Source organism: Dendrobium catenatum, unplaced genomic scaffold (genome assembly GCF_001605985.2).
Source record: "Dendrobium catenatum unplaced genomic scaffold, ASM160598v2 fragScaff_scaffold_920, whole genome shotgun sequence".
NCBI lineage: Eukaryota > Viridiplantae > Streptophyta > Magnoliopsida > Asparagales > Orchidaceae > Dendrobium > Dendrobium catenatum.
In genome coordinates, this window is record NW_021319382.1 from 1,285,303 (window position 1) to 1,308,077 (window position 22,775).

Below are 22,775 nucleotides of genomic sequence, written 5' to 3' on the forward strand. Positions count from 1 at the left end.
TTAATATGAAGTTTAATTATTGATGGGCAATGAAGAGATTATAAATTTGATACAATTTAAAACATTGTATTTTCTTTGACATTAATATTGTATATATATTACCCTAATCTTAAAGTACATCTCATGATTTTTAAATTCATCTTGATACAATTTATAACAAAGATATTCCAACATAGCTTTCTTAAAATTATAAATGTGAATCAAATTTTAATAAATAAAATTTTAATGAGAAATTTGAATATTTTTATAATTTCAATTTCAATAAAATAAAACCCACTGACTTATTTTTTAAATAAATAAAATAACAGAATATTTTTATAATTTCCCTTCACTCAAGAAACTATTTAGACAAAACTGTTTTGCTGGCTTCTGCATCCTTTCTTGAAGAAAGATTTTTAGTTTCTCTCGAGGAACTCTCGCCATCGCTTTTTGAAGGGATTCGCCATTCAAACTCCTCTGATCGCCGATGATTCGAACATTTCTTCCCTCTGATGCGCGCTTCGATCCACCTTTCTTTTATTTAGGGGTTCCGTCGAATTAGGTATTCTACTTTTATTCAAAAATTTTTTGTCTTAATTCTCTTTGTTTAGATTTACAGACCATCATTATCTTCCTTTCTTTTTTCTATCTGGTACTATTTTTTGTGAATAGCAATTTAAGAATCTTTGTTCGGTGTCAAGGATTATGATTGAATTTATTCACCATGGGGTTTGGGTTTAGGTTTCTGTGGAAACTATTTTCCAAGGGCAGTAATCTCCATATGTATTCCTAGTCTCTTTGGGACGTAATAGAACTTTAACTATCCGATTAAACATTACCCCATATTTCGGTTTAATGCCAAGTGTAGTATTACTATTAAGTTTAGCAATCAAAGACAATGCTGCAACTTTGGTGAATTATATAGTGAAATGAGTGTTAATGTACGATAGATGTGGATTTAAAATAATTAAAAAAGAGACAGATGGGTTTATAACCAATTACGGTTAATGCCAAAAAGATCTACTATATAAATGATTTTTGTGTTAAGATAATATATGAAAAATAGAAAGTAAAAAAAGGATTTTCATATGATTTGTATTAATCTTGAGAAAACGCATTATTAAATGCTATGAGAATTACATTAAGATGGAAATGTTTGTTATCAAAGGCGAGACGGATGCTCACCTAGGTCACTAGGCATGGGAGATGTGTGTGCAGAACCTCAAACATCTCCCAGGTCGGCGCCACTCTGAGGCGCTGCTTAGGCAAGCACCTTGGTGTAAGGCACTAGTTGCTTACCTTTATGATATAGATCTTTGTCTCTCTTTTTTTGTTAATAATTTATAAAGCATACACAAACATATTATGAGATGAAGAGCTATAAATGTAGTTTTGGGAAGAGAGTATGGGTGGTCAAGAAGATGAAATAGATATTATCGAATATTAAGTTAACTTAACTTTATGCTGTGGAAGCTACAAACTTATGCTTTTATTTGATTGTTTAAACTTCAAACGTAACTTTTTTGTACTTGTGGGTACTTTATTTTGGACGATCCAACTAACAATATTTTACATTTTGATATTTGGAATGATGTAAAAGTTGAATTTTTTTTCTTGTTTATTTAAATATTTTATTATAATGATTATCATATCATACTCATGAAATATTTCTCATAATTAAAATAAGTAAATTTTTAGCCTTGCCTTGCTCAGGTGAATGCCTAGCTCCTCAGGCATTAGACAATCATGTCATTTTGAGAAGGCTTAGCATCTTTGATAACACTAGCATTAGAAGTAATTGTGCCATGACCCCAGATTTTTCAATTACTAGAGGCTAACATAAATGATTAGTATTGTGTCCATATCTTTTTGTATTGGTTATAAAGATGTCTACAAATAATATGTAAAGTGAAGTGCCTTGGTGTATGCTTTTTACATCAAATGCAATGATAATTGGCAAAATATTCATTGAAATGAGTAAAAAGTTAAAATAATAGAAAAATGTTTAAAAAATAGAGCAATTAGAATTTGTAGAACAAATGCTGAGCAAATGATATGCAATTTTTGTGGGTTTGATTTTAATAATTACTAATTAATATTTTAGAAGATAAAGTGCTGCTTAACTGTGATGATTTAGGACTATATTCTGGAGCTCATTTAATATGACATATATGTCATTGTTAGTAGTTAATTTATTTTCTTAATTTGTATCTAAATCTTGTATATTATGATATGGCTAGGTGAATTTATGTTTTCGTATGTATTTTCATTTTTTGGACGTTTATTTTGTCTTGAAATTGAGTCGTGTGATGTATTTTGGGCCTTTGTGTTTTTTAGTAGATTTTTGTGGTTTGACCTTACGTTGATGGCCTTGTGTGGCTTCCTATGTCATGTGATGTAGGTTGTATGGGCAAGAGCATTAAGCTAGCATAGCATCTTGTGCATTAACCTTATAAATGAATAAATAATCTTTGCATTCCACCTTAATACAAATTGCTAATAAAGAACCATAATCTAAGATTGAGAATGACCATAAAAATTGGGATGACTAACGAGGCCGGTAATGCTATATAATGACTAGTTGAGTTTTAACTTGAGGAGCCCAAGAAAATTGCTCTCTAACATTTTTGGTACTCTTTGCTCTTTACTGAAGGAAGTGATATTGTTAGCCTTCAGGAGTTTCAGCATGATAGTGTTCTCAGTCCTATCTATATTTTGGATGCCATAAGTACAATGAGTCAACTTGTGCTTACGCCTTCTTCCTTTCTAATTGAAAAGAATGGCTTATTGATGGTATTACCGGACTTATTCCTTATGAAGTCTTTTATCAACATGGCACTTCTTTAATTATGGACTTTGTGATGGGGACATCAGAGCATGAATCATATATCAGAGGTGTGACCGACGATCTACGGCCATGATCGCGTCGATGTATTTTGAGATTATTTAATGTATTTGTTTTTATGTTATTTTTCTTTTATTATTAGTTATGTTGTAATTATTTTCTGTTTTTACCCCTTGCTTAAAAGGAGGTTGTATGTAAGCCCTGAGGGCATTGTTGTCTTTTTATTTTGATTCTTATGTACGAGGCTATTTATAGCCCCTATGTTCTCTTTGAAAATTAATGAATGATTGATTACAAAAATGTCTTCCTTGCATGAGTTCTTGTGAGAGCTTGAGAGTTTGATTGGAGAGAAATTCCTAGGAGAGGGAGATCGGATCACCCACCAACCTTGGAGACGGTCGGGTTCGTGGTTTTACTTCTCTATTGTTTTTCCCCTTCCTCTCTTCCCCTAGACGCCGGCTTTGAGCACCCGAAATCCCTAAGCCGCCGGCCACCCTACTCCCCATCCCCACCCATCGGTTAAGCACCACCACCACCATCCACGGCCAAGCCCCCAACCTGCCGGCCCCTCCTCTTGGTCTTTAACTCCATCACCAACTTGCTATTAAACATTTCCTAAAATAGCCTTTTATATTTTAGGTAACTCTATTCATGAGTAAATTCAAATCTATTTGAATTTAAAATAGTTACCTAAATTATAATCCTATTTTTGATAACTTTCTATTTCATAGCCGATTTAAATTTCAAATTAAATTGGATGAAATTTTTCATTCCAAATTTAATTTCTTAATTTAAGTAAGCATTGAATGCCTCCCCAATCCTCTCCTCCTACTCCCTATGCTGCCAGTCCCATAGAGATCTCCTTTGAGATTGTTTCCTAAAATCACTTCACCCTTTTGGAAACAATTCTAAAATCTCTCCTTTTTTCTGTAGCTGAAATTCCCCTTGCTCTCCACCTCCTTAAATCTTTCCAAAACCACTCCTCCCAAGTTGGAATTAAGCCTCAAGTTCCTCTCCCCTGCTGGCCGAAAATTCCCCAAGGCTCCTTTACTGTTTTTCCTCCACAAATCCCTCCCAAACCCCATCCCACGTGGGGTTTCATGATCTCCAAGACTGCTGCCAGAAAATTCCTGCAACTATTCTTGGATTTTCATCGGCTATAGGCTTCAAAACTGCTGTCTTAAGGGGACAGCTTGATGTCCAATAGTTCCCGCCGGCTCCTTTCACCGTAGCTCCATCGGGGAAGCTTCTCCTTACCATCCAGCACTTCCCAACGTCAAAAACAGCGACTTCTCGCATGGATGGCTGACCCGGAAACAGAATATGGCCTCTCCTACGACAAACTTCTTCAACATCTCGACTACTTGTTTCCGGACTTTGACTAAGGTGAACTTCTCCCCCTCTTCAATTACCTTTCTAATCCCCTAAGCTTGTAGGTGATGACGAATCCCAAGGAGCCGAGTTTCGCCTTATGCCTAAGCTTAGTAAACGTAGGATTTTATTTCGCCATTGCCAAAGCTTAGTAAACGTAGGATTGAGTGCACTTTATTTGCTCCTAATCTTGTTGTTAGATTAGGGATTTTTGTTGAAAGCTATTTACTTAGCATGATTGTTGAATTTCTAGCTTGTTTTGATTTTTTCAAGTGTTTGGCAAGCGGCTTAGCCTAAACGTAGGCACCCCTCTCTTGTTTTATTTTATCGTTTGGATTGCTAATAGTTTTTTTTTTTAATCTTACTTGCTTATCTCAAGAATTCGTGCAAATTTTTTTACATTCATTTCTAAGCATATAGTTCTACATCACTTTGTCTATAGTCTACTTCATATTGAACTTAAGTAACGTGTCTGTTTTCATTAATTTTATAATTAATCCTAATCCCACTAATTGTTCTCTTAACTCCCAGTAAGATTTAAGATCTTAATATTTTGATTGTACATAATATTATTTGAGAAAAATTAGCTAGTGATATTAATAATGTTGCAAAGGATGGACTTGAAGTATCTAACGAAAAGATCCTCATAGTAAAAAGTTTTTCATGCTCAAGTCATTACATTCTATATTTTTAGAAATTCAAAGAACTTTATTTTCCATTCCCATTATTGAGTATGCATATTTAGTTAAGTCTGGTAACTCTGCATCATCATGTATGAGCTTCATTGGGAGATTAGGCCAGTGCTGGTCACCATAAATGATTAGTGTAATTCTAGTATTGATGTGTACAAATTATTTGTTAAATTTTTAGGGATAAAGTGTTGATAAGAATGAAGGCTGTTATTTTCTACTGAAACTCTTCGTAAGTTGAATCAAGACAAGCAACACCTTATAAAATAATTAGGAATGTGAGTGTGAATGCTCATAAAGTTGATCATCTAATTGATGTTTGGATCTCTTTAGTTTTCAATGTGGCAAACCTTATGTTTTTTGGATGACCATATTCCTGTTGACGCCTTTCTTTGTAATTCCAATACAAACTTTTAAGTAGCATATGTGATTATGCCTTAATCACCGCACCTCCATCATGGTCAACTCAATGACTGAGATCTCATGAAAGATGGAGAGCTCATGAGTTCATTATTCAATGTATTGCATTCATTCCTCCTGATAATCATGGATTAGTTTGAAAAGTTCACCTTTATTTTTTAAAAAATATTTTCTTGCTTCATTTGATGACTCGAATTCTTTAAAGCCAGGTGGGAAGATGCATGACACTTTTTAGAGCCCATTTAGTATTATGTGGATGTCATCATTTGTAGTTATGTGCCTCTTTATTTTGATATACTTTCTTTATTTGAGTCTAAATGTTATGTATCATAATGTCTAGTTGTATATTTACTTTTTTAGGTTATTGTCGGGACATTGGGTCATTTCTTGTATTTGGGCTTTTTGTGGTGTAATATATAATGTGATGTTGGTTGTATGGATGTAAGTATTTAGTTAGTTTAGTCATCCCATGCGTTAGCCTTGACTAATTACCTCGTTTTGAAACATTTTTATCACTCATTGACCATTATATCTTATTTTGGCATCCACGTAATCATTTAGACTTGCCACCTTATTTTAGACATGTTATATCATCATTTAGACTTGCCACCTCACTTTAGACATATGATATATTTTGGGCCTTTGTGTTATTGGGTCATTTATTATATATAGGCTTTTTGTGGTGTATATATCATGTGATGTTGGTTGCATGGATGTAAGTATTTAGTTAGTTTAGTCATCCCATGAATTAGCCTTGCCTAACTATCTTGTTTTGAATCTTTTTTATCACTCATTGACCATTATCACTTATTTTGACATCCACATGATCATTTAGACCTGCCACCTCACTTTAGACATGTTATATCTTCATCGTACTTGGCTTTCAATCTTTTTTTATCACTCATTGGTTGAATGGATGACTGTTGAATGAAATTATTCTTGAATGCCTACACATATTCTCTTTTTGTGTTTTCCATCCCAAGAGGACTTTTTACGTGTATGAGTTTACAGCTCTTAGAAGACTTTCAAGAAAGGATGATTCAATTTATGGTGAAGGATTGTCAATAAAGGATGAAAATCAGTTATTGTTAGTTACATATCTACTATCTAGGCTTCCGTTATGGTTAGTTATCTAGGTTCATGATGCAATAAAAAAACACAACATTAGAATTGCAAACAAAACTTTTCTTTTCATAAAACATAGACAAACAAAACCTTAAAGCTCAACCACTTCAAACTAACATTAAATGGGATACTACACTACAATACCTTACAAATTATCAAAGTTTTCAGAAGAAAGATACAAGTGAAATGGAACCATGGAGAGAAGAGTAGATAGAAGACCGAGACAAAATAGAAGAAGTAAGGTAGAAGAAGATAGCTCGCAAGCTAAATAACCCGCAAATTATGGTGTCCAAATATTCTTCACCATTCACTATCAATATTTGGAGAATAAAGATACAAGTGGAAGGGAAATTGTGGCGAGAAAAAAATAGATAGAAGACCGAAAAGAAGTAATAGATGTAGAAAGAATATAGCTCTCAAGCTAGGAAGAAAACCCTCAGTTTTTTTTTTGTTTCAGCCAACAACTCTCTTCAACCGCAAATCAGCCATAATTTATAGGAGAAGAAGGTTCAATTGCTCACATAAATGTGCCACCCAAATAGCCAATAGAAGCCAAATCAAGACAACCACTTTTGGACAAGAGAAAACACTAGTCTAGGAATTAGCAAGGAGGGGAAATGAACAACCAGCAGCAGGATGTCGTGGAGACTTAAATGGTATTCTTTTAAAAATAATACAATACATTCTACTCTGTCTGGATTGGAATATTGGGCAAGTATTCAATTATAAACAGTCAAATATGACAAAAATGAAAATTTAAGATGAATGTGAGATAACATTAGGAAGGATAGAGTGAAGAATGAGTGAGTTGGGAAGTTCAGTATCGCATATATAAGATAGGTTTGTAGAAAGGTATGAAACATCGACATCCATATGGGACACTTACATAAAATAGATATTAGGACATTCCCAAACATAATATAAAGTAGGGCACGAAATGCCATTGACTTGGAATGTTCTTCTATAAATAGTGAATATAAATTTATGCAATCAACACACCTGCATTAACATTAGTAAATAGACACTAATTTTTTAACATTGACATTGAATTGTTTACACAAAATGCCAAACAATCAAAGAAGAGTATATGATCTTAAAGATAATATTATAAAATTTGACTTATTGGTGTGTCACTGATTAAACCAAGCACACTCAGCACCACGATCTTTACCACCAATATTATCAATTTTCTTTACAATGGCATTGTTATTTTCGTATAGAAAAAGGGCAGTTATCATAGTTGGTTCATTATGAAAAAATATAGTTCATCACCATCGCGTGTCCAAGCCGTGTTAGGGTGTCTTGGCTTTGTTGGGCTTTAAGTTTTGAAAAAGCACATTGGGCATAATTTCAGCATGTCAAACATGTGTTGGGGTGCATCGGATGCGTGTTTATTACATATGACATGTGTTCGATGTGAAAGGTTTTTATAAGTATCCATGCTTCACAGGTTGAAATAGTCATAGGTTATTTGAGCATGTATCAAATATACATTAATAATTGGTAGAGATAGATTGTCGTGAAAGGCATTGGAAGGAAGAAGGGTAGACTAATTGTAAGAAGTTTATGACAAGAGGCTTGAGTAAATTGTAATTTCACATATAGTACTCTATAGGAATGAATAGAGAAGCATGATTCCTTAGCCAAACCTAGATATTCAGCATAAGGCTACTATTGATGATAACGATAGTATGCATGAGTTATTGAAAATTTATAACTGTCTGTAATCATCAACAGCGCATAACCTTCCTGTGGAAAGAGTTTAGCATGTTTTCTAGCGTAAATGTACATTAGGTCACATGTTTAAAATTGAATGTTTTGCTGGAAAACTGGAGTCAATTCATATGTTCAAAACTTCAAATTTCTCCCAGTAGCAAATGCAGCTAATGGGTTATTGTTACAATTATTTTTTGCAAACTTGGAATTATGTTTACACGCATATTTCCAATTTTTTTCTTTGTTAATAACAGATTTCTTAAGTTGGAACCATCACTTTGATTCTTTAAGATATTCTTACTATGCAGGTTTTTAAAGGAAAATAAGTTGTTTGTTCGGTTCTGGAGTCTTTTGTGGTACCAATGTATATCAGTCATGGCATCTGCTATTTTCTCTTACCTGAAAAACGTATGGCCATTTTCGCTGATGAAAGATGATGACCTGAAAGCTTCAAATAAATTAGTCAATAGGCTTGCAATTCCAGAAGAAACAAAGCAATTTGTCTTTGCTATCCGTGATTCTGATTCTCATGTAGTCGTATATATTTTGGCTGCTCAAAACTTATCTGAACAATCTGCCATTGATGCTGATCGTCTAATCAAGGAAGTTCGGCCTAATGCTGTAGTGGTTTCAGTTGCTCCATCAGCTCTGCCTGATATTCAGGTTGAGGAGAAATGCTCAAGTGAAAACAATGTTAATCATATTCCTACTTCTTCATTTGGAGTCCTTAAAAGATGTCTATTTGAAAAGATAAAAAAGGAGCAGTATGATAGCTTTGCTGGGTGCCAGGTCTTGCAGGCAATTTTTGGGATTGGCTTCTATGGACATTTCTTGTCTGCCAAGAGAGCTGCAGAGAATGTTGATTCCCATTTCCTCTTACTTGAATCACCATATGAGAATTCAGGCTCTGATGCCTCAACTTGTTCAGAGTCTGGCAATGAGAGCTCCCCTAGATTACATCTACAAACAAATAGTTTGCTTCCTGGGAAGGTAACTTCATCTGTGAGCCCGAGTTCTAAGAGGTTTTTTGTTTCTGATCCTCTTCAATCAGACATGGTGAAATCATTAATTCCTTCTCTTGATTTGTTAGTTTCAAATTTAATTGTCGACCCAATTGCCCAACAAGACCAAGAAGGCAGTCTGAGTTCCAATTACCAGGTTCCACCATTTGCTGAATCAGTTTACTCCTTGCTAGTTGATCTGCATCACATATTTAAAGACCTTCCAGCCATTGGAAAAGCATTGTCTTCAGCACAGAAAATGCTTGTTGATGTAAACGAAGGAGAAACAGTTGATACCAAAACCTTATCAAATGCACAGAACTTCAGAATCGCCATTGAAGGCTTGAGAATAGCATTAAACAAAGCCGCCCAAAAACCAATTACTGAACAGAATACAACCAATTCTAAAGTTGCAGACTTCTATGATCTTTCTACTGAAGATAAATGTCATGTTCTCTTTGCTCAAGCACTAAAGAAACAAGCGGGAAATTTTGGAGCAGTTGTGGCTATAGTTGATGCTGCCAGCGTTGCCGGTCTTCGTAGGCATTGGAACACATTGGTACCGCCGGAGGTTGCTGACTTGGCTAATCACTGTGTAATGCATTACTGTGATGATCTTGATAACGGTGACGAAATTCCAATCGAAAACCATGAGACAAAGAAAAAATTGAAAGATAAACCTGTTGTTGCAATTAGCGCCGGAGCTACCGCTCTTCTCGGAGTAACCTCTTTTTCAAAAGTAATGCCTGCTTCCTCACTTGTCAAAGCTGCTACAGTTCATGTATCTTCTTCTTTCAAGTTCGGATTACTACAAATCCAAAGAAAAGTTGCTTTTGGACTCAGCAAAATAATCTTTCCATCAAAACTATTAGCTCCCGGGCTTTCTACAGGAACCAAGCTAGCTGCTTCAGCTGAAAAGATTCGAGCTGTGACACACAGCATGATTGCTACAGCAGAAAGAACAAGTTTGTTTGCCATCAGGACTTCATTTTATGAAATAATGAGGAAGAGAAATGTGAGGCCAGTTGGATGTGCTCCTTGGGTTAGCTTTGGCTGTAGCATGGGTGCTTGTGCAGGGCTTATAGCTTATGGAGATGGGATCGAATGTGCGGCCGAATCCTTCCCTTCTGTTTCCACCATTGCTTCCATAGGTCGTGGCCTGCAGAGCTTGAAGCAAGCATCTCAACAAGTGCAGGCGACCAGTGGCGTGAAGGTACATGAAGCTTTACAATACTTTCTGCACAATGTAAAGAGAAGTTGAATTTGATGAATCTGTGAAAATATGTGAATATTTGTTTGCGATATGAATTCAGATGCACAGAATCAAAGATTTTGCGTCTCTTTTTTTGTTCTTTTGGTCTATTTTGGACTTGGTATTACTTTTTAGCTATTTCATTTTTCAGATAATAATCTCATCATCATTCCCCCACCATCCACTTTAAGTGCAAGATGGTGAAATTTCTAAATTTAAATTTTAAACTCTTCAATACCCAAAACTCATGCTGCTACTATATGCCAGATACATGTATTTTCTATACATATGTGATTGATGACTAGCCTTAATCGAAAGTTCTCTCTCGTTATCGGGAGGGGTAATTAACTATAGGGGCTTGCGCCTATAGGAAACCAGAACTCAGATCATAAAGTCCTCACAAAATGAGGGCGAAATCTCTGGGTAGTGTCTTATCTACAAACCCATCTGCCTTCCAAAATTTACCTCGGAACTTAGCTCGTTAAAACTCCCTCGCCGAATAAAGAAGAGCGAGCGGAGGCCGGGGCCGAATTTTCGGAGCCCACATGCTTATGCTATATTATTACTTTCTAACATATTTTTGTTCTTTTCTTTGAGCTTTGAAAAGATTATTGTTCTATCTTGATGAATCTTTGTCCAAACGTTATTATTTTCAATCAACTAACAAACCAGTTCTATTAATGCTCGCTTAAATCTCGTTTCAAGGTGTTGTAATCATTTAAAGGATACTAAGAGTCAACAGCTTTTGTGAGGTTTTATAAAGAATTAAAATAATAACCTAAAATTTCTAGATTGGAATTTAACGAATAAAAGATCTTTAGTATAGAATAATAATAATCAAAACTATATACATACCATAAAAAAGTATATTGCCTGAAAACCTTATAATGCACGTCTATTTTCTTCAAGGAGGTTGAAATATACCTCGTATCTCTAGTATAACAACGGCCTGTTCTTCTGATTGGATAGTAAATTACTAGGGTAATAGTAATATACATACTAGAAGCAATTTGGTTAATATCTCGATTGCTTATAGTATTATTATTTGAAATATTATGTTTTGATCGAAGAGCGATCTTATTGTATCCTTAAAAAATATATCATACGTATATATGCTTTCTGCAACTACCATTAACTCATTAATTCATACAAAATTGTGACTAGACCTCAAAATAATATATATGGTAGATTATATTAACTCTTATTTGTAGGGCAAACATGTAAGTTTTCTGTCCTTATAATGTAATTTTAAGTTTGGAAAGCTATATGTGGCATGTGGTACTATAATTGAATGAACCAAACGGCAGAACCCTAGAAAATACAAAAGGAAAATTTGGAAAACATATAATATCAATTCATTTATGTAAAAATCTAAACTGTGACAGAGACAACCGACATTATTGAATATTTTATTTCAAAGCTGTATTGCAAATCCAACCACAACCTAAACATTTCTATCTATCTATCTATCCATATGTCATACTAAAACCTCTATATTTTTCTAGTCTTATTCATATTGATTATGATTACCTTGAAATTTTCTTGTGTTCTTGTGTCCGTAGGTTCTTAAGGACCTAAATCTTCTAAACAAATTTTAAGTAATATAAAATGAACTATGGACAAACTATTTCCAATGTGAAACTTGTATAATTTTTTAATCCAAGCTTTCAAAATAAATGAATTAATAGTCTCCTTATTGGCATCGGGTGTACAATTAGTATTTGACTAACTTGGCAAAAAAAAAGTGTTCAATACAAATCAGCATTAAACTTTTTGGTTGATGAACACATGCAAGTCTTGCGAGCCACATACTTAAAATAAATATTATCCTCACTTTATGATGGATAACTAAAGAAATATGTATGTGTGAATTAAAAAAATAAAAAAAAAATGTATGTGTGAATTAGGATTAACACCTGGTCTAATTATTTAGTTTTAATGGCTAAATCATAAGACTCGCTTCTTAAATTAAAATAGCTTTACCTATATTACATTTGCATAGAAACCATTGCATAATGACTTTCAAAATGCTTAAGTGGGTTTAACAAATAGTCCTTTCTAAGTAAGATTGTAAGACCAATGCGTCAGGATTTTCTTAGCCTAAAATGAGGTTTCAAGTTAAAAGTCCCTCAGGTTCCTTGCATTAGATTTAAGTTTGAGATTTATCTTAATGGTAAATCTCACCATACATCTATGATTTGAGGCTGATTTCTTTACTTGCGGGAAGTAGATAGAAGTATGATGATAAGTATAATTAACAACTTTACATGACCATTCTTAATGAAGAAGATATAGGTATGATGTCAAGTATAATTAGCAAGCTAATTCTCATAATCTCTCAGTCGTAAGACTATGATTATGATGATTATTCAAATTCAGCATACATATACCAACTTCCTTAAAAATGATCATGTAAAGTTGTCAATTATACTTGTCATCATATCTAAATTTCATTCTAAGGGAAGTAGATATAGTTATGATGTCAAGAAATTGAAAAGTTAATTCCCATAATCCCTGAATCTTAAGACTATGACTATGATGATTATTAAAATTTAATATTTTATCAGTGTTTATCTCATGCTTATAAATATAATGCTCAATCCGATTATCATCAATAATCACCTTTAATATCTTCTATTGATACAGTTGAAAATAAACCATAATAGAATGACCAATAGTAGAGTAAATTGAGATGTTAGACATATGAGGCAATCCCATTCTACCCATTCCTCATAGGCCAAACAACCTATTTGAATTCCCCATATTCTAGAATTCCCTCATCTCTAAAGGCGCATTCCAAAACTTTGTGATATTTCCTATTTCAAAGAAAGTTTTTATGAATATTAATATGACAATGGAACAATCATTGAGAATGATTTTGAATTTGAGGAAAATTAAAGATACTACAACGATACTTTGTTACATTGTAAGAATTTGAAGTAAGGCTTACATTTGAAGAGATACCCGAGCCGGATCTACCACAAAGGAATGATCCTATTCTAGAGCTAGATAGTGCTGTGATGCTCAAGTCTAACACAAACTTGTCTGTAGCTTTTAGTGAGATTCCTTCAACTAAGCTTCTAATAGTGGTTAATTCTTCAATAATTCCAACAACACAGTGATTCTGCTGATCACTAAACTCCTTCCTTGTCTTTAAGAGATTTTAATATGCTACAACTAACATAGCAATTAGCCGAGTTTACCAAGCCAAAGCCTCAAAATCAGTTGACGTTTCCGAGCTATTGTATGTAGTTCTTCAATTTGTTCATGATCAAGTTGTGCAACCTCCATCTTGGTCGACTACTTTTAACTATTCGAAGAAAAGTTCTTTGCGACCTATGACAATGATGCAGGACATTGATGGTTTTACTTATATTTAGTTCATATTTGAATTTTTATTTACAATTTGTCATATGTTTAGAGTCATGAGTCTTTATGTGTGTCAATTCCTTGCCTTTGAAAGAGGACCCCTCTCTATATTAATGGTATAGGATTCTATAAAAGAATTGAACTAATAAAAAAGGATAGTGCTTGAATGCTTGAATCCCTACCTCTCTCTCTCTCTCTCTCCCTCTCTCTCTCTCCCCCCCCCCTCTAGCTCTTTGAGTTGCGTGTTCGTTCTCTCTCCCTTCCTCTTAAGTTCTGTGTATACTTTCTTCCTCTCTCTATCCACCACCTGAGTTACATGCTCATTCATTAAAATTTATAATCAATTTGTTGCTTCTCCTCCGCATTAAATATATTTATTGATATATAAGTTGCATTTAAAAGGTGCAATTTCAATTTTCAAATAAACAATAGTCAACAATTTCAAATCAATATACAATTCTGCCAGTAGCCAATGAGTTCACACTTTCAAATGTGCTATTTTAGTCCCTGATTATAGTAAGAAATAGACAGATTTTACCCATTAGCCCACATAATCCCCTTCTTATTGGCATGAAAACTGTTCAGACCTATACAAATCATTTACCCACATTTTACCTTAAGCCAAATAAACTATACATGTGATTAGAGAAAAAAAAAAAAAGAGACAACAGAGAAGCAAGGAGAAAACAGCAAAACTTGTGTGATGCCAATATTTTCAGAAAATAGAAAGAGATGGAAGGAGGAGAGGGTGCTGTGAAGGAGAAAAATGTGGACAGGCGGAGAGAAAAAGCGAAATACATAAAATGAAGAGAAAACAGGCACGTACATGGTGAGATGATTAATGCTGGGAAATAGGAGAGAAAATTGGGGAAAAAATGATGAAAGGAGCGAAACGTGAAGGAGAAAAATAGTAGAGATGAATTAGGAGAACTTTCACTAGGTGAGATCAAATGTTTCATGGCAAAGTGAAACATTAGCATTATAATAGTTTTCAAAAGCTAGTAAAGAACCTATGATTCAGGCTTTTCCTTGATCATTTTAAAGCATTGCAAGTTTATTGTTCAATTTTATATAAAAGGGTAATCATAACAGTAAACACATACATGAAGCACGGAATGTGCTAGGTCATGATTTCCATTTACTTGTCCAATTGGGTTAGCAAGATCTTCTGAAAGATGCCACTCAGGCAGATCTCCTGGAATTTTCATACCAGTTCAGGTGTCAAGAATACAGTCAAAAAACAAAAAAATCTAAAAATAATCCTTAGCATACAAGGATTAAGGATTCTATGTTCATTAAACATACCATCATCATTGAAATCTTCACCAAAAATCCAGCTATTTTCTTCATCATCACCTGAAAAATGAAAAAATATTAAGGTAACAAGCTACTTGTCTGCATATTTATTAAATATATTCCAAAATACTACTCCAAAGTTACCTTCCAGCGGCTCAGGATTGAGTTCTACACATTGACAAAAAATATCAAAGAGAGTATCCACTACCTTGAGTTAAGAGTCCAAAATAATACCCAAAGAAGCTTGTGACGAGAGCTTCAGATTGCTCCAAAATTTAGTTCTAACAAAACAAAAACTTGTACTCACAGAACTAAAACCTTTTATACTCGAACAGCTCACATGTGTCATCATTATATATATATATATATATATATATATATATATTATATTTGTATTTATATATATATAAAAGAAGACGATGCAACATTTTTTGAGTTTGGTTGCTAGGACTTCCATTATGATTTAGGTTTTTATAAGGTATAAGAAATTTAATACATTAAAATATGCAATTTAAATTTAGATGCAAATAATTTATACAAAGCATGTAACTTTTTAAGGGAAATAAGCTAATGCTCTTGAAAAAGTACAGAATATTTTCAATGAAAATAGAAAACTATTAAACTTTAAATCAGTTCGAAGATCTTCACTTTTTAATAAAAATTAATTAAGAGAAACTAAAGATCACAAAAATCTAATAGACAATTGAAATTTAATGCAAAAAAAATCCAAACTGTAAATCTAACAAATATCCTTTCTTCAAATTTGTTTTGTTGTGTTCACCTAAGTATCAAATGCACATAGCTGATCTGGATATTATCTTGGCCTACAAAAACAAGGTATCAAATGCATCCAGTTACAGAAGGGAGTCAAGATCAAAGTGAAAGCCATTTACTTGATCAACCGTGGCACAAGAAATACCACCATGAGTTCTTTGATTCAACATCAAACTAACTATGGTTATATTAGTATCAAATATAACAATCAATATCTATCACAAAAACAAAGTAAGTTCAATTGGCCTAATCCACTAACTAGACCAAAGCTTGGCATAGCCAAACCTAGGACCTTAAATAACCAAATTGACTGACAAGGCCCTACCTCATTCAATTAGGAATCTCCCAAGTTATTATGGTTCATTGGATTATACCAAAAACAACAAGGTCAATCCTATGCTAAGGTTAGTCAATCTAAGCAAGCCTAGACTAGCTAGACCTGCCCTAGATTAACCCTAGACCCAAATAACATAGAATCACCATGAGTTAGTTAACTAAGTCCTAAAGAAACCCTTATGTCCTCATTTGTCAACCTAAGGTCAACTCAAACCAAGCCTAGATTAAATATCCCCTGGCTAACCCAAGCTAGCCCAAACTTGGCCCAAGTCATACTAGATTCCAATTCTCAACAAATGTTAAACCTTGACCTATGTAAATGTTTTGAAGAGCCTCATTAGACCAAACTGAACCCAATTGGCTCATTTGGTCAACCCAAATCAAGCCCAAAGAAGCAAAAATTAAACCTAGTCAAATGTGGCTTGATAGGCTAACTTGGGCAAAACCTACTGAAAACAAATCTTCAAACTAAGTCCCCTACTTATAAATAACCTAAAGAAACCTAGAAACTAGCCCTAACCCTAATGGAATTAGTTTAAAACATGATTAAACCAACCTTAAAAGCTAAACCAAATGACCACAGAGAACAAATTGTTTTGGGGTTGGGCTTAACTACAACTCATAGCATGAGGACGATAGCTACAGGCTATCTAATCTCATGTTATTTGGAATGGACGATATTCATGTTTCGTGCTCCACCTCTTATGACTGATTCAATAACTAGTAATTAAAGTTTATTTTGACTAAACATAAGAAAATTTGCCTCGTTGATTTACTGAAAAAATGCTAAGAAACGATATTTTGAAACTGTATTAAATAAAACCCTAAACACCAAAAAAAATATTTTTATTTGTGTAATTTATTATATTTTCCCTCTCTAATTAATTGAATTAAATACTAATTTACCTACTAAAATTATGAAATAATTTGGGCCACCTTCATGCATTCATTAGTGTCTAATGGAACTCTAGGTCCCTTTATTTGGGTTTAGGGACTCATGCAATCTAAATGAGGATCTTAATCTACCTTAATTTTTTATTTTATATAAGCCATTAATTAAAAAAAAATCCATCAAGTTTCAAATTTACTTGATTAATAAATTTGAGGCTGGACTAATATCTATTGGTTGAAAAGAAGGCAACTAGAGATTATTATGCATTTTAAAACACTATTTTGAATCATTTTCCATCATATTGTTAATTATATCTTTAAATAAATTAAAGGATATGCTAATTAGTAATTACAGATATTATTTATAAAGTAATAGAAAATTATACACAATCACAAAATTAGTAAAACTGCTTAAAATCATATCATTATATTTTGATCAATAAGATAGAAATTTTTTACATTTAATTTTTTAGAACACTAGCACACGCTTAAGCTAGGGTTTTATGGTCAACCTATTAGGTTGACCTGATTTGAACTAGACTTCATTACGGTTAGCATTGATTAACATTTGTCATTGAATTAGCATAAATTTCATGACATCATTAATTAATTTAGGGTCATTTGTTGCACATATACTCCACATAAGCTTGTTAATTGCTATCATTAGACTAGTTTGACACTTAGCCTATACAAATTAAGCCTCTAGTGCCCATCCGACCACAATGCACTAATAATTTATCAACATGAAAATTAATTACTAAACCTATGCCACTAGTCTTTATGACACTTGGATTGTATTCACAGCATATAGGATTAGCCCCTTCATTAATCTGAGTATATTAGGTGTCACAACATCCTTAAGTCAATCTAGAGAATTTAATTGGTGGCATAGACTCTAACATTTCTTGAAAAACCCAATCATATGATCATCTTCATCATTCATGTGCCATCATTTGACTATGAGTATCTTGATGCTGATTTATATATATACATGGCAATTCAAGGTTTTGAGCCATACCCAAATCAACTAGCCTCGCATGGAATATAAATAGGCAAAATCTATCCAGGTATCTATCCTTCTATGGATGGATCACATCCATTTGTATTATCCCCATTATAGGCAAACTATAACTTTTTAAGGCAAAATCATAACCATTTTTAGTCAGACCAAATTTGAGTAAACATTCTATTTTAATGATAAGACTACCTAAATTCCTCTAAATGCTTCCAAAGTGACATACTTACATGTGCATAAGTGTTATCCATAGGTCCATCCAAGTAGTTAAAATATACTTGGATAAATTTCTTGATGTTTTAAGTTAGTCCAAATCTACTTATACATTTATATCTGAGTGGATTTAATCCACTTGAACATTTGATTCAGGCATACCACATTTAAATTGAATTTTATGCCTTAAATGGGACAAATTCATTTAATGAACTCCCTTGTTTTAGTGGCCAAGTCCACTTGAGTAAATTAGATCCCCTCTTTCTACGGCAAATTCATTTGCTCTTTTTTCTTAAGAATATTACATTCGCTCAGGCATTGGTTATATCCCATCATTCTAAGTGCTTAGATCATCTCTAAATACCTAGAACTTTCCTTAAAAGTGTATAGACAATTCCTAGTCACTTAGATCTAGTTGAAGGATTGAAGAACCCAAATTCATAATTAATCAACTATCATATTGACCAACATAGACATGCATCCTTAGTCTATGTTAGCACTTTAACTGGATAATGGACCTCTAATCCTTTGATTTAGAATTGGCTCGTGGTAATGATATGTTGACTATAATCATCAGTGATTGTTCATTGTATGATAATAATTAATATATCATAATTAAATCTCATATGATTTTTTTAAAGATCCAAATAACTTTGACACCAACTCTTTATAAATTAAGAGAATTTAGACTACATGTGAGTGTGAGGTCAATCTTATAAAAAACTACTATTGAAGTTATATATAGCATTCATGAACATGTAAATAATAAGGCTTTAATTGATAATTTTGTGTTATTGAAGTTATATGTATACGCTGCCATTAGCACACATGTTAAGGAACTACTATTGCTTTGATTGGCAACATTGTGTTATTGATGTTATATAATGATTGATATAAAATAAAATCACCAGTTTCATAGAAATGGACAAACTGCTTCGCAATTGAGTTTCCCAACCATGGCTAATGTAAAACCTGAAATTCGTCGTTTGAGTGGGTCGCACGCATTTTGATGCGCCACGACGAACTTAGGCGAATTTTCAAAGTCGTCGGGATTTGACAAAATAAATTTTATTAAATTCTTCACGAAATTTAAAAGAAAACGATATAAAGGACTTGTATCAAATTTCGCACGGTTTTAGAATTAAAAATTTTCGAAGATGGTTTAAGTAATTTTTAGCCATTCTCCCCATTTTACCCTTCAAGACATATTAGGGAGGGTGATAGGATGAGGGGCACATGCATACATTCCCTTCATACATCTCCTTAAGCCCCTCACACGCCTAAGGGACCGAATATTTCCATCCCTTGTTGATTTCTTCGGCCGCATGCGAGAGAGAGAGAGAGGAGTGGCGACGGGAGAGCTCGGCGAGCGGTGGCTGGCGAGATTTCCGGCAAGATCTTTTAGGGAAAAGATAGAGGAAGACTTGGAGAAGCTAGGAGGTAAGTTATTCTTAAAGAAACTTGGTTTTTTTTGCATGAGTTTCTCTTGAAGAAAAATGTAGGGTTTATGTTTTATTGGAGATTTCTTTAGAAAACTTTTAGAGCTTGATTATCCCTACCTTTTTATGCCCTAAAGTTGAAGATTTCTTAAGGGAAAGCATAAAATCTGAAATTAGGGTTTCTCCTTTTGGATTTATTTTTGTAAGGAATGTTAGGAGAATTTAAAAGAAGAAGTTGTACGATGAAAAATGCAAAATTTTCTAAAGATTTTTAGGTTTTCCAAATTAGGGTTTTTCCTAACCTAGAGTTTCTAAGCTTGCATGCTCACTAAAGATGTTCATAAGGGTTTAGTGAGTTCTCTAATTAGAGGAAACTTAAATTTTGAGAAAAAAATAATTTTCCTAAATTTTTATTTTTTTTTGAGTTAAAACCGAAATTTGAATGCCTTAAATATATGTATAGGAAAGGGGAGTGTTTTTATAAACAATTGGAATGAAATTAATGTAATTTTAGGGTTTCAAAAATAAGGTTTAATGCAAAACCAAAAATTTCAATTAAATCTATTAAATTAATGAAGGGTTCTAGTGAAAATGCTTTAGGTTAGATCATAATATTAATATTTAAGTGTAGGTTAATATTCTTTACATTGTTTGTAGAAAAATTTAGAGAAGATATAATTCTTGTTCGATTCAAGGAATTGTGCAAAGAGAAATTGAGCGAAGGAAAACTAAAAGTAAGTGACACATTGTGTTCTAAAAATTATAGTCTTCCCTTATGTTTTGTTTATGCTTATGAGCATCATTGAATTCTCTTATGTTTTGCTTATGCTTAATTTTGGATGTTAGCACAAATCTCAAATCTTGTATTATGTTCTTTATGTTGCATATAGTATCTTCATGTATGATTCATGAGAATGTATGTTTTACTTTCATGCCTACTACAAGCATTCACATACATATGGCACATCATCTAATTTTATGAAATTTCTTATGTTATAATGTAAACAATCCAACCATTAAAAAAGCGGACGAGGCGTCCGCATTGAATCGCGCCTCAAGTCGAGGCGCAAGTCATGCATATCGGGTCTTACGCCTCGAACCATCCAGCGAAGCCTACGATTTTTTCGCACGAGGCGTACGCATCAGAGCGTAACGCCTCGAGGCAGTACGAGGCACCGCTTCAAAATTTTTTCTTCGATATACATGTAAATACGAGGGGATAAAGGCTTGATGTTGTTGTTGTTGTTGGTATATATGTAAATACGATGCAGCCGATTCGTGTTCGCGTATTCGTGTATAGGATTAGAGCTTCCTGTGAGAATTGAAAGGCGAACTGGAGGCGAAGCCGTGAGGGAAAGAGACGAAGCCGTGAGGGAAGGAGATGAAACTGTGAGTGCAGGAGACGAAGTCGAAAGGCGACGACGCAGGAAACGAAGCCGAAAGCAATAACGGTTTCGAAAGCAGGAAACGAAGCCGAAGTTGTGAGTGCAGGAAATGTTCAGGCCTCGATTAGGTCGGAAGAGCAGGTGAGTGGTGTTGTGGGCCTTGACTTTGACGTACAGTAACAAAAGCTTGAATAACTCCTGATTCAGCTTTCTTTCATTCGTCCACTCAGTACATGCTCGGTACTGCTATGTATCGCTAGGTACTGCTCGGTACTGAGTGGTACATGCTCGGTACCGAGCCAATACCGCTAGATACCGAGCAAGTATATGCTCGATATTGAGCGGTACAAGCTCGGTACCGAACTAGTATCGCTCGGTACCGATCGGTACATGCTCCAGTACCGTTAGGTACATGCTCGGTACCACTCGGTATCTTTCCATACAAACAATATTCATAAAATACTATGTTTGTCTTCATGTAGAACGTTGGTGGGCTCAGTTTGGAGATGATGTTCATGAATTAAAAGCTTTTGCAGTTAAAGTTCTTAGCCTAACGTGTTTGGCTTCTGCATGCGAGCGTAATTGGAGCATCTTCAATCAAATTCATACAAATAGAAGAAATCGATTAGCGGCAGATCAAATGAACAAACTAGTTTATGTTATGTTTAATAAATAATTGAAAGATAGACATCTCAAATTGTAGAATCAAAGAAATATTGAGAATGAAATTTACCATTTGCTTGTTGATCAGTTACAATCTGATAATGAATGGGTTACTCCTAAGAATGCTGATGTTTCTGAAGTTGAAGTAGAAAAAGAAACTCATGTCAATAAAGAAGACAATGAAGCAACTACCCAAGTATATAAAAGAAAGAAACAAAGTGAGATTAGAGCTTCAAAAAAATTCAAAAGTATTCTTAAATATAATGAATTATTTTGTATGTTACTATTATTTCATTTTAGCTAATGAAATATTAACTGATATAGGAGATAAAGGAAAAAATGTTATAGATGAAGAAGAGTTTGAGGATGACTTTGACATTAATTATGAAAAATCTTCTGAAGACAATCAAAGTGATGATGAGCCTGCTTTGGGTCTTGATCCTAAGGGGATATTTTATTTTTAAGTTAGTTTATTTTAAATCTTGTATTCTAGTAATATTATCTTGAAACAAATCTTCAAATTCATAGTTGACATAATATTTTATTATTTTTTGTCATTATTTATAATTTTAAATTAACTTATTTTAATCATTTTGAGGCTTCCGCCTCGAGGCTTACGCCTCCCCTCGCTTAGAAAAAACGCCTCGATTCCCGATTTTGCCTTTTAAAACCTTGAAACAATCTTACCGTTATGATTATGGAATGCAAGTTTGTGTCTGCTGAATTGTGGAGTACCAAATATGAATAAGGTTCTTTGGAACAATAAGGCTCTTAGAGCAATATGATGATAAATGGTCAAATATGAATTTGTACCTAATCAGTACAATATGGGTACTCCGATACGGGTGTATACTATATGAAAGCTATATCATGTAAGAGTTAAATGAGATAGATCATAAGAAGGAACATGTAATATGATATCAATCTTACATATGGCATCAACCTTACGTGTGACATCAATCAAACATATGACATCAACCTTACATAGACATACGA

General features: G+C 33.7%; 2 protein-coding genes across 4 annotated transcripts in view; one reads left to right on the forward strand and one right to left on the reverse strand.

Annotated features, from left to right (window-relative positions):
- The first annotated feature begins 346 nt into the window (after positions 1–346).
- On the forward strand, positions 347–10,497 carry LOC110092746. 3 transcript variants are annotated; one of them, XM_020817414.2, is made up of 2 exons: positions 347–541; positions 8,400–10,497. In XM_020817414.2, exon 2 carries the CDS (start codon positions 8,521–8,523, stop codon positions 10,405–10,407), a length of 1,887 nt encoding a protein of 628 aa, XP_020673073.1. In that variant the 5' UTR covers positions 347–541; positions 8,400–8,520; the 3' UTR covers positions 10,408–10,497. The 3 variants fall into 3 exon arrangements, with proteins under 3 accessions (XP_020673073.1, XP_020673078.1, XP_028553193.1); XM_020817419.2 differs by having other exon boundaries at positions 8,454–10,497; XM_028697360.1 differs by having other exon boundaries at positions 8,464–10,497.
- Positions 10,498–14,675: 4,178 nt separating this feature from the next.
- The window catches only part of LOC110092719 (chloride conductance regulatory protein ICln), a 30,271-nt gene continuing 22,171 nt past the window's right edge, over positions 14,676–22,775 (reverse strand). Inside the window, exons 4-6 of the mRNA XM_028697361.1 lie at positions 15,208–15,267; positions 15,073–15,123; positions 14,676–14,962 (exon numbers count right to left, since the gene is read on the reverse strand). Of these exons, the coding sequence (XP_028553194.1) occupies positions 14,835–14,962; positions 15,073–15,123; positions 15,208–15,267 (239 nt within the window). The 3' untranslated portion in view covers positions 14,676–14,834. The remainder of the gene's footprint in view (positions 14,963–15,072; positions 15,124–15,207; positions 15,268–22,775) is intronic.